This window comes from Gouania willdenowi, chromosome 4 (genome assembly GCF_900634775.1).
Source record: "Gouania willdenowi chromosome 4, fGouWil2.1, whole genome shotgun sequence".
Classification (NCBI taxonomy): domain Eukaryota; kingdom Metazoa; phylum Chordata; class Actinopteri; order Blenniiformes; family Gobiesocidae; genus Gouania; species Gouania willdenowi.
The window spans coordinates 26,822,544-26,834,717 of record NC_041047.1 but is presented as its reverse complement, the minus strand read 5'-3'; the positions used below and the strand labels follow the sequence as shown (position 1 = coordinate 26,834,717).

General features: G+C 36.7%; 1 protein-coding gene across 1 annotated transcript; it reads left to right on the top strand.

Annotated features, from left to right (window-relative positions):
• Nucleotides 1–691: 691 nt before the first annotated feature.
• LOC114462527 (mitochondrial coenzyme A transporter SLC25A42-like) lies at nt 692–8,401 on the top strand. The gene is made up of 8 exons (XM_028445431.1): nt 692–1,052; nt 2,422–2,603; nt 4,145–4,256; nt 4,464–4,489; nt 4,955–5,121; nt 5,204–5,320; nt 6,954–7,105; nt 7,198–8,401. The coding sequence occupies exons 2-8, from the start codon at nt 2,514–2,516 to the stop codon at nt 7,521–7,523; spliced, it is 990 nt and encodes a 329-aa protein (XP_028301232.1). The 5' UTR covers nt 692–1,052; nt 2,422–2,513; the 3' UTR covers nt 7,524–8,401.
• The last annotated feature ends 3,773 nt before the right edge of the window (nt 8,402–12,174 follow it).

Genomic DNA, 12,174 nt, shown 5'->3' with positions numbered 1-12,174 from the left:
AATATTGTTAATCAAAATTTTACAAACTGTCAAATCATACATCTATTAGCTCCTAAAAAGGAACACTTGTAAAATGTATACATTTTAATATTTCTATGGTTCAAGCAAAAATGCATTTTAAGGGAAAGACCAAACTGCAATACCAATAGCAAACCCTGTTTAAATACATGTTTATTTAGAAAAAATATTATTATTATTATTATTATTATTATTATTATTATTATTATTATTATTATTATTATTATTATATATTTCATATAAATATGAAATGATAATTAAATACAAGTATTCTATAAATAAATATGCAAGTAGAGACAGCTGTCTTCAAACTACACTGTACAATCCAAGAAATCTGATGGGTTAAATTAAAGAGTTGTAGAGTTTGATCGCTTTCTGTTAAGCACCCTGGGTATTATTAATTACCATAGGTACCATGGGTATTTATATTTATTCTCTGCTCTTATACTGTATACACTGTGTTGCTGCTAATGTGAATTCCCCCTCTGGGATTAATAAAGGTAAATTTTATTCTATTCTATTATTATTATTATTATTATTATTATTATTGAAAAATCGATCAGATAAACATCAAAACATATTTCAACCAGACACCAACCAGGCAACCCAGGGTAATAGTTATCCTCGCGAGATTTCATGGCGCGGTGTTTTGATAAGGCTTCTGGGTAATGTAGTCCAAAACACTGACAGGCACTGTCCCAGCTCCTTTGAGGCGTCGTATTGCCCTCTTATCCTAATCTTGTGGCAGGGACACAGAGGCAGCTCTGTCAATGATTTGTTGACAGACTTATTTCACTGATAGTCAACTCTGCTTTTTTTCCCCCCCCACAAACGTCAACCAGCGTGATTAGCGGACGTGCAGAAGCTTCACTGCGTGTCGCAAGTTTTTGAGGTGGAGTGGACGGACGAGCCTCCAACGAGCAGACAAACAACAATGTGTGTGTGTGTGTGCAGCTGACTGGAGAACGCACTGATCTAACACCACAAACACCACAGGACATCTGGATTTGTCAATATTTTAACAACAGCCCAAGGTAGAACATGCAACCTTTTTTTTTATTATCTCTACGCAAACACATTTAATTTAATGTCTGGATTATTTGGTAGACACTGTTTATGTAACCGATTACGTAGCAGGAATGTGTTGAAGTTGTCTGCATTGATTAAGGCGATGGTTTTCCAAGTGTTTCATTTGGAGTCAATGGTGAAAAACAGTGAGAGTCTGTAATACAATAGGTTGTTTAAAGGCCTGTTTGTGCACAAGGACATGCGCGTGAGCACGCGCGCGCGTCAGTCACAGCGACATTGGACATGATTACCAATACTAACTGGTTATAGGACGCAATCTATTTCTTCTTATTAGTTTTGGACAATTTAATTATTATCATTTTTTATTTTATTTAATATTTTTACTTACAAATAAGTTCAAGAATAAACAAAATTTTTTTTACAATTTACAATAAGATACATGAATTAAGAACTTGCCAAGGGAACATCAACTTAAAATGATAATAACTTATAATTTGTTCTATTCACTGAAGATTAAACAGTATTATGGTAAACAATTATTCATAAAAACCTATTCAAATATTAAAACAAGTAATATTGTTTGTGCGTATTTGAGGGGAAAAAAATCATATCATAAGTGAAACAATAGTAAGCAAACATCCATAACAACATGGGAACAACCATGTTCACAGTATTTTTTATTTCTGGATAATAATAATAATAACTTTTTCTGTCTTCATTTTTTTTTTTTTTTAAAGAAAACAATGAATTTTCAACACTCTACCTCTTTATGTTTCATAATAAGGCGAAAAGCATTTTCACCTTCATGGAATAAGAAAAGACAACCATTTAATTATAAAATCATTACCCTGTGACACTCCTTTTCAAGTATGAATGTATTGAGATGTTGTACCTGCATGTTTGTTTGTTTTTTATTTAGATCCCCATTAGCTATACTGCAAAAGCAGAAGCTATTTGTCCTTTCATGCAAGACAGTTGTGAAGAACAAACAGATTAGATAAGATGTATAAACAACATTCACACATAAAATTAAATATTACCTAAATAAAGCGCAATAACCAAAACATACATAATACATAATACACAGCAACATTAACCGAAATACACACAGCATAGAAATACAAAAAATAAAGTAAACTAATAATTGATAAAATAAAAAAAGTAATAATAATAATAATAAATCTGTATGTATGTATGCAAAATATTCAGGTATAAAATTATGCCATATATTACATATCAAGATTTAGCAAACATAGTTTAAATATGTAATAATAGTCTAACTATTTCAGAAAATGTAATGGTATACAAGCTTGAAATCATAAATAGTGCAATGCACTCCTGATTTCATTTCCTTTCTTTTATTTTCCTCTGCAGTGGGTCTTTTTCTTCTCTTCATGAGAGAGACTGTCAGCTGCCTGTAGGGGACACACACACACACACACACACACACACACACACACACACACATGGCCCACCGTGTCCATGATCACCAGAGTAGTCTCCCAGTGGCCCAGGCAACCACACTGTTGTCTCTTCAACCATCCAGCCAAGCAAAGGTGAGCACAATTACTCATCTGAATCCTCAAACACATATACAGTATACCATCTTTATGTCTGCATGCTGACATTCAAAAGTATTTATAAATGTGAAAACATGTTATTTAGAAATAAAAGGTATTGCCGTTTGCAGGTAGCTGATTTGTTCTGGAAAACTGTGTGTATTTAGTTTTTGTGACTTGCAGCAGAGGCTCCCTGGTGCTAAATGGGGACATGCCTCTACTGGTACACTGCTGTAAATAGCAGGGAGACGCCAGCTAATCCAAAGCTGGTCTTAGTTCACAGGAACACTGTGGAGAGCAGTTGTTCACAAACGCATCCGGATACATTTTATTTATTTGAATGTATTTTGGTTATACATTTTTTTAAAAAAAACACATTTTTGGACTGCTTTTATCCAAGGACAATCAGATTGGACATTTTGATCTAGTTAATGTTTGCCTCTAAGTTTTATATGTAGGTCATTGCAGATAATGCAAAAACCTACCAAGTGCAACTCAAACACACTGACCTAATAAAACATTGTGCATGTTACAAACAGCTCGAGGACACTGTTTTAACATTAGAGAATAACACACTGTATTCAATAGTTCTGTTTAGGAATGTTGGCAAATTAAAAGCGACATCATTCGTTTCTCGTCTGTTCACGTTGTGAAACCCGTTTGTTTTTTTCCTGCCAAGCCTTTAACTTTTCAACTCCTAGCTTGTTTATTGGGTTTGCCCATCCCACTAAATGAATGGTCTGCTATGGGACACCCATTGTAAAGTTGTGTACGCTAAAATAAACAGCAACTTCTTGCAACATTGAACAAAAAACCACATTTTAAAAACATGTGTGATTTTTTTTTTTTAGTTAGTTTTGACCAGATTTACAGCAATATTTGTGAAATGTGTGATATTTCTTTTCTCATAAAACTAAAATCTAAATGTTAAATGTTAACTCTAAATGTAAATGTTAAATCTAAATCTAAATCCAAATCAAAATGTTAAATCTATATCGAAATGATAAAATCTAAATCTAAATCCAAATCTTAATGTTAAATGTTCAATATAAATGTCACAAGGAAACTAAATATTTAGCTAATATGCAAATTCATCGGAAGTCCAAACATAAAAGCTCATTCTGGTGAATTTGCACATTAGCTAAATATTTACTTTCACCCGTGACATTTAGATTTAACATTTAGATTTACATGTAACGTTTAAGATTTAGATTTAACATTTAGATTTACATTTAACATTTAAATTTAACATTTAGATTTACATTTAACGTTTAAGATTTAGATTTAAGATTTAGATTTAAGATTTAAGATTTAGATTTAAGATTTAGATTTAGATTTAAGATTTAGATTTATGATTTAGATTTAAGATTTAAGATTTAAGATTTAAGATTTAGATTTAAAATTCAGATTTAGATTTAACCGCATAGATACATAAACTCAGCTAATAAATAATTAAGCTAGCCTTTTTGTATTCTCTACCACACAGCAGCTCATTGGTGAGGTTGTGAGTTTTCTGACTGTGTGATGTGTTTGCACAGGATCTGAGGTCCAGACGGATGGCTGTGGACTCCCTGCTGTGCGGTGCCTTTGCTGGTGCTGTGGCCAAAACGGTCATTGCACCTCTGGACCGCACCAAGATCATATTTCAAGGCAAGAAAAACAAACGACTTATGCAAGAATATCTCACACAAAGTACAGCATGTACAATACAGCGTGTGACCTAACATCTCCTGCATCAAAACAACAAATGTTTTCCTGTAGTTTGCTGTAACTAATGTTAATCCTATTAGTGGATAATAAGGAGCCTGTGTGAGAGACGCTGGTATTCAACACTAACATTTGCTTTTTTTTCTGCAGTGTCCTCAGACAGATTTTCAGCACAGGTGAGTTCAAATGTTTTTTATTTTATTTTATTTTATTTTATTTTATTTTGTTTTATTTTGTTTTATTTTACTACAGCTACATGACTAAATTCTATTTAGTTTATATGTTTCCTCTCATTCCACAAATTTTCCTACATTGTTTTTTTTTCTTCTTTTTTGTATTATTCTCTTTTATAATGTATTGGACTGTTTTTATTCTTCTGTTTTTATTGTAAAGTGTCCTTGGGTGGTCTGAAAAGCGCTTTTAAATAAAATGTATTATTATTATTATTATTATTATTATTGTTATTGTTATTGTTGTTAATTTTGTTGGTGGGACATTCTTTAACTTGTCTACATGTTGTAATGAGATTGCAGGTTACAGATGACAGTTATATAATGTTAATGTGTAAACATGTTTGCACTTGGTCTGACATTGGAATATTATCCATCCCACAACATCTTGTGATCCCTTCCCATTCGCAGAAGGCTTTTCGGCTCATCTACTGCACGTACATGAAGGAGGGGCTCCTCAGCCTGTGGAGAGGGAACTCTGCCACCATGGTGCGCGTCATGCCCTACGCCGCCATCCAGTTCTGCTCACATGAACAGTACAAAAAGCTGCTGGGGAGTCACTACGGCTTTCAGGGAAAGTGAGTCCCATTGTTGGCTTGATAATGTTTACTTAGGTGCCATCACAATCACATGCTAATGTTTTTGCCCTGTTTGTTGTAGAGCGCTGCCTCCAGTGCCACGGCTGTTAGCTGGCTCTTTGGCTGGCACCACTGCTGCCATGCTAACCTACCCTTTGGATACAGTGCGAGCCAGGATGGCCGTCACCGCCAAGGAAATGTAAGCTAACCTGTTCCCAGTTTCACAAACAGCTTCAGTGTCTGTGTTGGAGGAATTCTTTGTTATGATTCCTAAGACGTTACTGTCTGACGGGTGGGGGGCATTTTTTAATTTAAATTTATGGTAATTAAAACTACAACAACATGTAGAGGTATCTGAGCTGATGGGCATCAACACACATTAAAGAGGGGGCCACAAAAATCTGATCAAAGGGCCACATTATCAACATTCATGTCAGCATTTAGAACATTGACCATTCTGCACATTAATACAAAAAAGAACAAGGGGCTTTTTGTAATTTTGTTGTAGATTTTAGTTTTTGGGTTTTTTTAGTCATTTTATTTACTTTTCTCTTATTTTATTTGAGGTATTTTATTGTCTTTATATACATATGTCTGTCATTTTAGTTTTTGAGTCATTTTTGTGTGTTTGGAGTCAGTTTTGTGCCATTTTTGTGTTTTTGGAATTATTTATGTGTCTTTTGTGTGTTTTTGGTCATTTTTGTGTGTTATTGCTCTTTTATGTTTATGTTGTCATTTTGTATATTTCACTGTGTTTTGTGTTTGTGTATTTGTAGCACATTGTGCGTATTTGTAGTAGTTTTGTGTAGTTTTCCAGTTGTTTTGTGTTTTTTGCTGTCATTTTGTGTGCCATTGGGATCATCGTGTGTGTGTACTTAAAGGCAAGGCTTCTCAACCTTGATGTCAGGACCCCATTTGGTGTCGCGAGACTACTCCAAACTTGCCATATTTTCACCTATTTTCATCACGTTTTCTTGAACCACATGACTGAGCATGAGATATGAAAAGAAAATCTGTAATGAAAATGAAATGTTAATGTCTAACTTAAAGACATATCACAGTAAATATGCAATGTGTTGACTTGTATATGAACTGTAAGTATATTAAATAAACATATGTTTCATATACCAATTTAGGTTTTAATTTAGGCTGAATTACAATTTAGGAATTAGTGCTGGGCAACATGTCGGGATTTAAGATATACATTTTTATAAATTTTGTATAAAAAAATTGTTTTCGGAGTCGCTGCTTTTACTTCTCGGAACAACATGTAAAGCTCATTTAGATGAATTATTTGAGTGCGTTCTAACCCAGACCTTCCCCATAGCAAGCTACACTACAGAACTCACTCACACGTGCTGTCCCTTAGAGGTGAAACATCCAAAAGTAGCACATATTGTGCAGCTGTTTGTTAATAAATGAGCCTGTGTAGCATTTTGCATCAGCAACTTTAACCCAGAATTTTCTTTTCTTTCTTTTCAGACTTTATTTGAAATAAAATTATCAAGATCTATATTGTATATCACCATTTTGAGAAAAAATATTGAGATATGAGTTTTGGTCCATATCGCTCAGCCCCTAGTAGTAATGTTCACATCATTTTAATGTCAACAATGGTCAGCCTACCAGATTCTAATCACATAATAGTATTTAGTGAGTGGATGACAAGTGGCTATTTTAGATTTCCTGTACACTTATAGGGCCGCCTGTGTCCCATGTCTGCTCCAACACTGCATGGTGTGTTCCCTCTTATTCCAAAGTGAGTTTGCTCTATGTTGAGCTGTTAATGGTTTTGTTCACTGAGCAATGCTGAGCGTCTCTTCCTCCTACAGGTACAGTAACATTATGCACGTGTTTGTGCGGATCTCCCAAGAGGAAGGAGTGAAGACGCTGTACAGAGGCTTCACCCCCACAATCCTTGGTGTCATCCCGTACGCAGGGATCACTTTCTTCACTTATGAAACCCTGAAAAAACGACACACAGGTGCTGAGCGTGCACTCATTTTTTATTGTTTGTTCAGTGCCTGAATATTCTAACTAATGGGCTTTGTTGTTTTGTATTGTTCTTTGTTCTAGAAAGGACAAAGCGATCCCAGCCGTATCCCTACGAGCGCTTGGCCTTCGGCGCCTGCGCAGGCCTCATTGGACAGTCCGCCTCCTACCCTCTGGATGTGGTGCGTCGGCGTATGCAGACGGCGGGGGTCACAGGCTCCTCTTACGTTACCATTATTGGGACCATGCGTGCGATAGTGACCCAGGAGGGAGTCGTACGTGGACTGTACAAAGGCCTGAGCATGAACTGGATTAAAGGGCCTGTCGCTGTGGGGGTCAGCTTTACTACATTCGACCTAGCACAGAACCTTCTGCTCAAGCTGCATCAGATGGGCTACTTCATCCACTGAATGGCACAGGAAGGAGGCGACAGTCAGGGCCGTGTGGATCCAGGAGGAGGCTGACGTTGGAGTGAAAGTCAGGCCTTTTTTTGGACGGGTTTTGTCTTTCTGCAGTGGGACGTCCTGCTGCTCACTGAAAGGACAACAGAGCAGCTGAGGATTGGACCAGAGAGCCATGTGATCACAAGTGTAGAGAACATGTAAGACGATTTATTCAAACAAGTATTCACAATCAATTACTCCCAATTTAAATCACAGTAACATGACTTTGGTTGAATAGGAACGGGAGATACAAAGATGGGAATCAGGAGGAAGGACAAAGCTTGCACTTTATCTGCTATGTGCTTTTTAATTCAGTCTCACACAGCCATGAGAGTTTATCTTTTTTATCATATCGTTTTAACATTCTGTTTGATTTTAGTTGCCTGATGCTGCAGCTCGAAACCTTTTGTTTGATCATTTTGTGATGCTGCCAATTTTGCAAAGATTGTATTTTAGTTAGGTCTTGAATGTAAGAGGGTGATCATGTCAGCAGGACTGCAATGTTTCACTGTCTATTGGCACTCAGCTGCATAATGTATGGAACAAATGCGTATGATATCAGTGTACACTTGTCGATGCAGATGAAATGTATTTCTCTTTATAACGCTGACATTGTGAAGATTCTCCAAACATTAGTATTGTAATGATGATCCGTTACAGTATAATGCAATCATTACTAAAAAAAAACATGATTCAAATGCATTCTTACATTTAATGTGACTGAAATGAGGGGTCGTTTCTTTCTTTCAGTTTTGTGCACGTTAAATAACCAGTTTGTCCAAAGATTTCAGGTTTTTTAACTTACCGTACATGATGGCCTTTTAATAAAGCGTCTAAACACAAAAGTATGTGTCGATTCTGTTTGTGTCCACTAGAGGATGCTATTGGACAATCTTTGTTACAAATGCAATGTCCCTTTTTTTTTTTCTTTTATAATATTGTTTTGGTTACATTTTTAACAAGAGAGCAAAAACAAAACAAACGAAAAAACTATTGTTGAGGTGTTTTCCTTTATTTGTCATCTTTGTCATATATTACTATTAACTGAGGTGCAGAATTGATTTTTGCCACTACGAGGTGTAAGCCTGGAGTCAGTTGTTGAAGCAGTAGAGATTAATGGTCAGATTCAAGGTCCCACTAAGGTATCAAACCAGCAACCCCCACCCCTCAAATTACAAGCCAGCTCCCTTGACCTTTGGGCTGCCCGCAAAATGGTCACAAAATTTGAACTGAGCCACACAAAAAATCAACAGGTTTTGGGTCCAGGAGCAACTCTGGGAAGCTTATTTCTGACACTTTATTGAAGTTTATAGAAAGACAGCATGCTAATGGCTAACAGCTAGTATGATGCCTCACCAAGGATCATGATTTATGTTGATTCATTTGATGGGGACGATGAGACTAAGTACAGTATGAAGCGTGGGAGACCAAAGTGCTCAAACACTTTCACTTAATAGGGATTCCAGGTAACTTTTGTGAATGAAAGACTCGGTGAAGAAGAGGCAGACGGTAAGAAAAACGCAAACACGTATGCCAGACTCATTCAGCTTTTGGAAGATAAGATCCTCTTGTCATTTATGAGAGATGTACCCGACAGTAGAAGAAAGGCATTAAAGACACTGAGAGAGCACTATACCAGGAAGAAAGTTTCTATTTGTACGATTGCCGTACGGACAATCCCCGGTGCTATTGGTACGGTTACCGAAGTACAAGTACGTTGCGTTTTAGGGTTAGGGTATAATCCTATATCACAACCATTTTTAGGGTTAGGGTTAGGTTTAGGGAAAGGTTTAGTCTCAGGACCTAAACTGACCAATGACTGACCTATCACGTGACTTAAACTGGCCAAATAGGGGCGCTGCATACGAATAGAATGTCACTTTATTGATACAGCAACTGTACGGATAGCCACTGCCTAAAAGGAAGGAATAATAACGCAGGAAAGTTGTTGGGCGATTGATTGCCACGGTTCTAAAAGACTGTATAGTGGTCACTAATAATGTTTACATTTATGTTTAACAATCTGTACACATTGACAGAATTCTAGTCAATGGACAAAACACTAGCCGTTTTTTTCTCATTGGTTGTTCCAGTGACTAAAAGCAGAACGCATCTTCAATAAAGTTAAGTGTGACATATCTATAAGTTATAATGTATAAAACAACAGACGAAAAACACACAACAGCAACATTTTTTGAACGACCAAAGTTCGCAAAATGCATAACCTGCATTTAATTTGAATGCTGCCGCCAGCCGTGTGAATGCTATGCTAGAGAGAAAAATAGCTCCACGTGGAAATAAACACTTTAGGCCCCAAAAGATTTTATGCAAAATGCACAAGACAAAACTTTAATGGAATCCGACGTGGTCGTAGCAGCACTTTGTTGAACAGTTCCTGGATGTCAGCCTGTGCTTCACCTGATGTTAGCAAAGCTTAGCTAGGTATAGCATTAGCATGTAATCGATGTGGGGAAATGATGTAGCTATCTCAGGGCACATAATTCACCTGCATGAAGGTGATAACTCAGCTAAATGTGGAGATGATGATGTGAGATGTGTGCGCTCACGTTTTCGCATGCCACCGTTGGATGAGTGAAAACTTCCTCCTACTAAATCATGACAAGATGGAGGTGACAGCTGTCAGAGAGTACCTTGAGTCTCGATCTTTAAAAGCTAAAGACCAAGTCCCAAACCTTGGTGTTCTGATTGACTCAGATCTTACATTCAGCAGTCAGATCAAATCTATCACAAAAAACATCTTCTACCACCTAAAGAACATCTCCAGAGTGAAAGGTTTAATGACTCAGAAAGATCAGGAGAAACTGGTCCATGCTTTTATCTCCAGCAGACTGGACAAAAAAAAAAAAAGCATCAAACAGCTACAGCTGGTTCAGAACGCTGCAGCTAGGGTCTTAACCAGAACACATTACTCCAGTTTTAAAGTCTTTAAACTGGTCAGCCTCAGAATAGACTTTAAAGTTCTGCTGCTGGTGTATAAATCTGTGAATGGGTTTGGTCCAGAATACATCAGTGGCATGTTAGTCAGGTATGAACCCAACAGGTCTCTCAGATCTATGGACACAGGTCAGATAGTGGAGCCTGGAGTTCACAGTAAACATGGTGATGCTGCTTTTAGTTGTTATGCTGCAAAGAAGTGGAACAAACTGCCAGAAGAGCTGAAGTCAGCATCTAATGTGAACTTTTTTAAATCAAAGTTAAAGGCACTTTTTTTCTCTACTGCATATGATTGAGAGGGAGATTTTGATAATTTTCAATGTTTTTGCTGCTGATTTTAATGTTCTTATTGATTTGTAAGCTTTTGAATGTTTTCTGTTGTACTTTTTGATCATGTAACGCACAGTGAGTTGCCTTGTGTATGAAATGCACTAAACAAATACATTTGCCTTGCCTTGCCTTCTGAAAAGGTATGAGAGAGCGAGTGAGTGAGAAACATTAAATCTACTGTGAGCGTATCTGCTAATAATTACATGGCCGCCCCTTTTTTTTTCCATAATTAGAGCTTCAGTACTTTGTAGGCCTATTTATAAATAGAATTAGAATTATTTGTTATATTTTTTTATAGTTGCCCTTCCTAAATCTAATTGTTGAGTGTTTACAACCAGAGATTTCCAAACCCCGTTAAGGAAGAATGGTGTTAAGCACGAGACGTCAGTCCAAAATGATACTGCATTCTTTTTGACATGGTCAGAGAGGTATAACTATTGAAAGTGAGCTACGCAAATGTTTATGGAATTATGCCGTGCAAACGGCAGCTATGGTACACAACCAAAGCTTTATTAAACAAACAGGGAAGACCATTTACCAGATGTTCGTAGATAAAAAAGACACATTTGGCAAAAAGGCAGAAATTCTTATCAGTATGTATAGGGGCTTCGATTTCCCATTTCCGTTTATCCAATTTAGTTTCTTCATCTTTCCATATTTAGATGAATTTGAACTTCCCAAAATCAAACTAAACGTGCTAAATGGGAATAATAGAGAAGGCCTAAACTGCTGTTTGTATTTTTATAAAATGCTTTATATGACTTACAGAAGCCAGGAGGGTTACGCTGAAATCAAGCGAGATCACATCGCAAGAAATTTGACATTAATTTGCTTCATTGCTCAACACTGAGCCACATTTTTTATGGGGAAAATACCATTGAAATGCTTAATATGGTCCCAAAATATGCAAGTGAGGAATTCGTCCATGACATATGGCTGTTTGACTTGTGATTACGTAGCATGAGATTTTGAAAGAGATTATGAACAAAATTTGACATGTTCCTCCGTTTGCTACGCTTCTTGCTAGACATTCAGTCATCCATTTTCTGGTGAAAAAAAAGCAGGTAAATGTGTGATATTGTTCTAAAACATACACATCATGCATTTCCATGTCAAATTGGGGCCTAGGTAATGTTGCACCTACAAACTGGATAAGGCTTATTGTGACCAGTGGGCTTTTTGTTGGTTATGATGAGAACAGGCATTCCCCTACTTGGTCTATCATCCTGACACAGAAAAGGTCCAGAAACTGATTTGTTGAATTTGTGGTGGTACATGAGGTCAAGAAAACTCAAGAACCAAAAGTCCACAAGAAGGTACATTGGACGAGTAT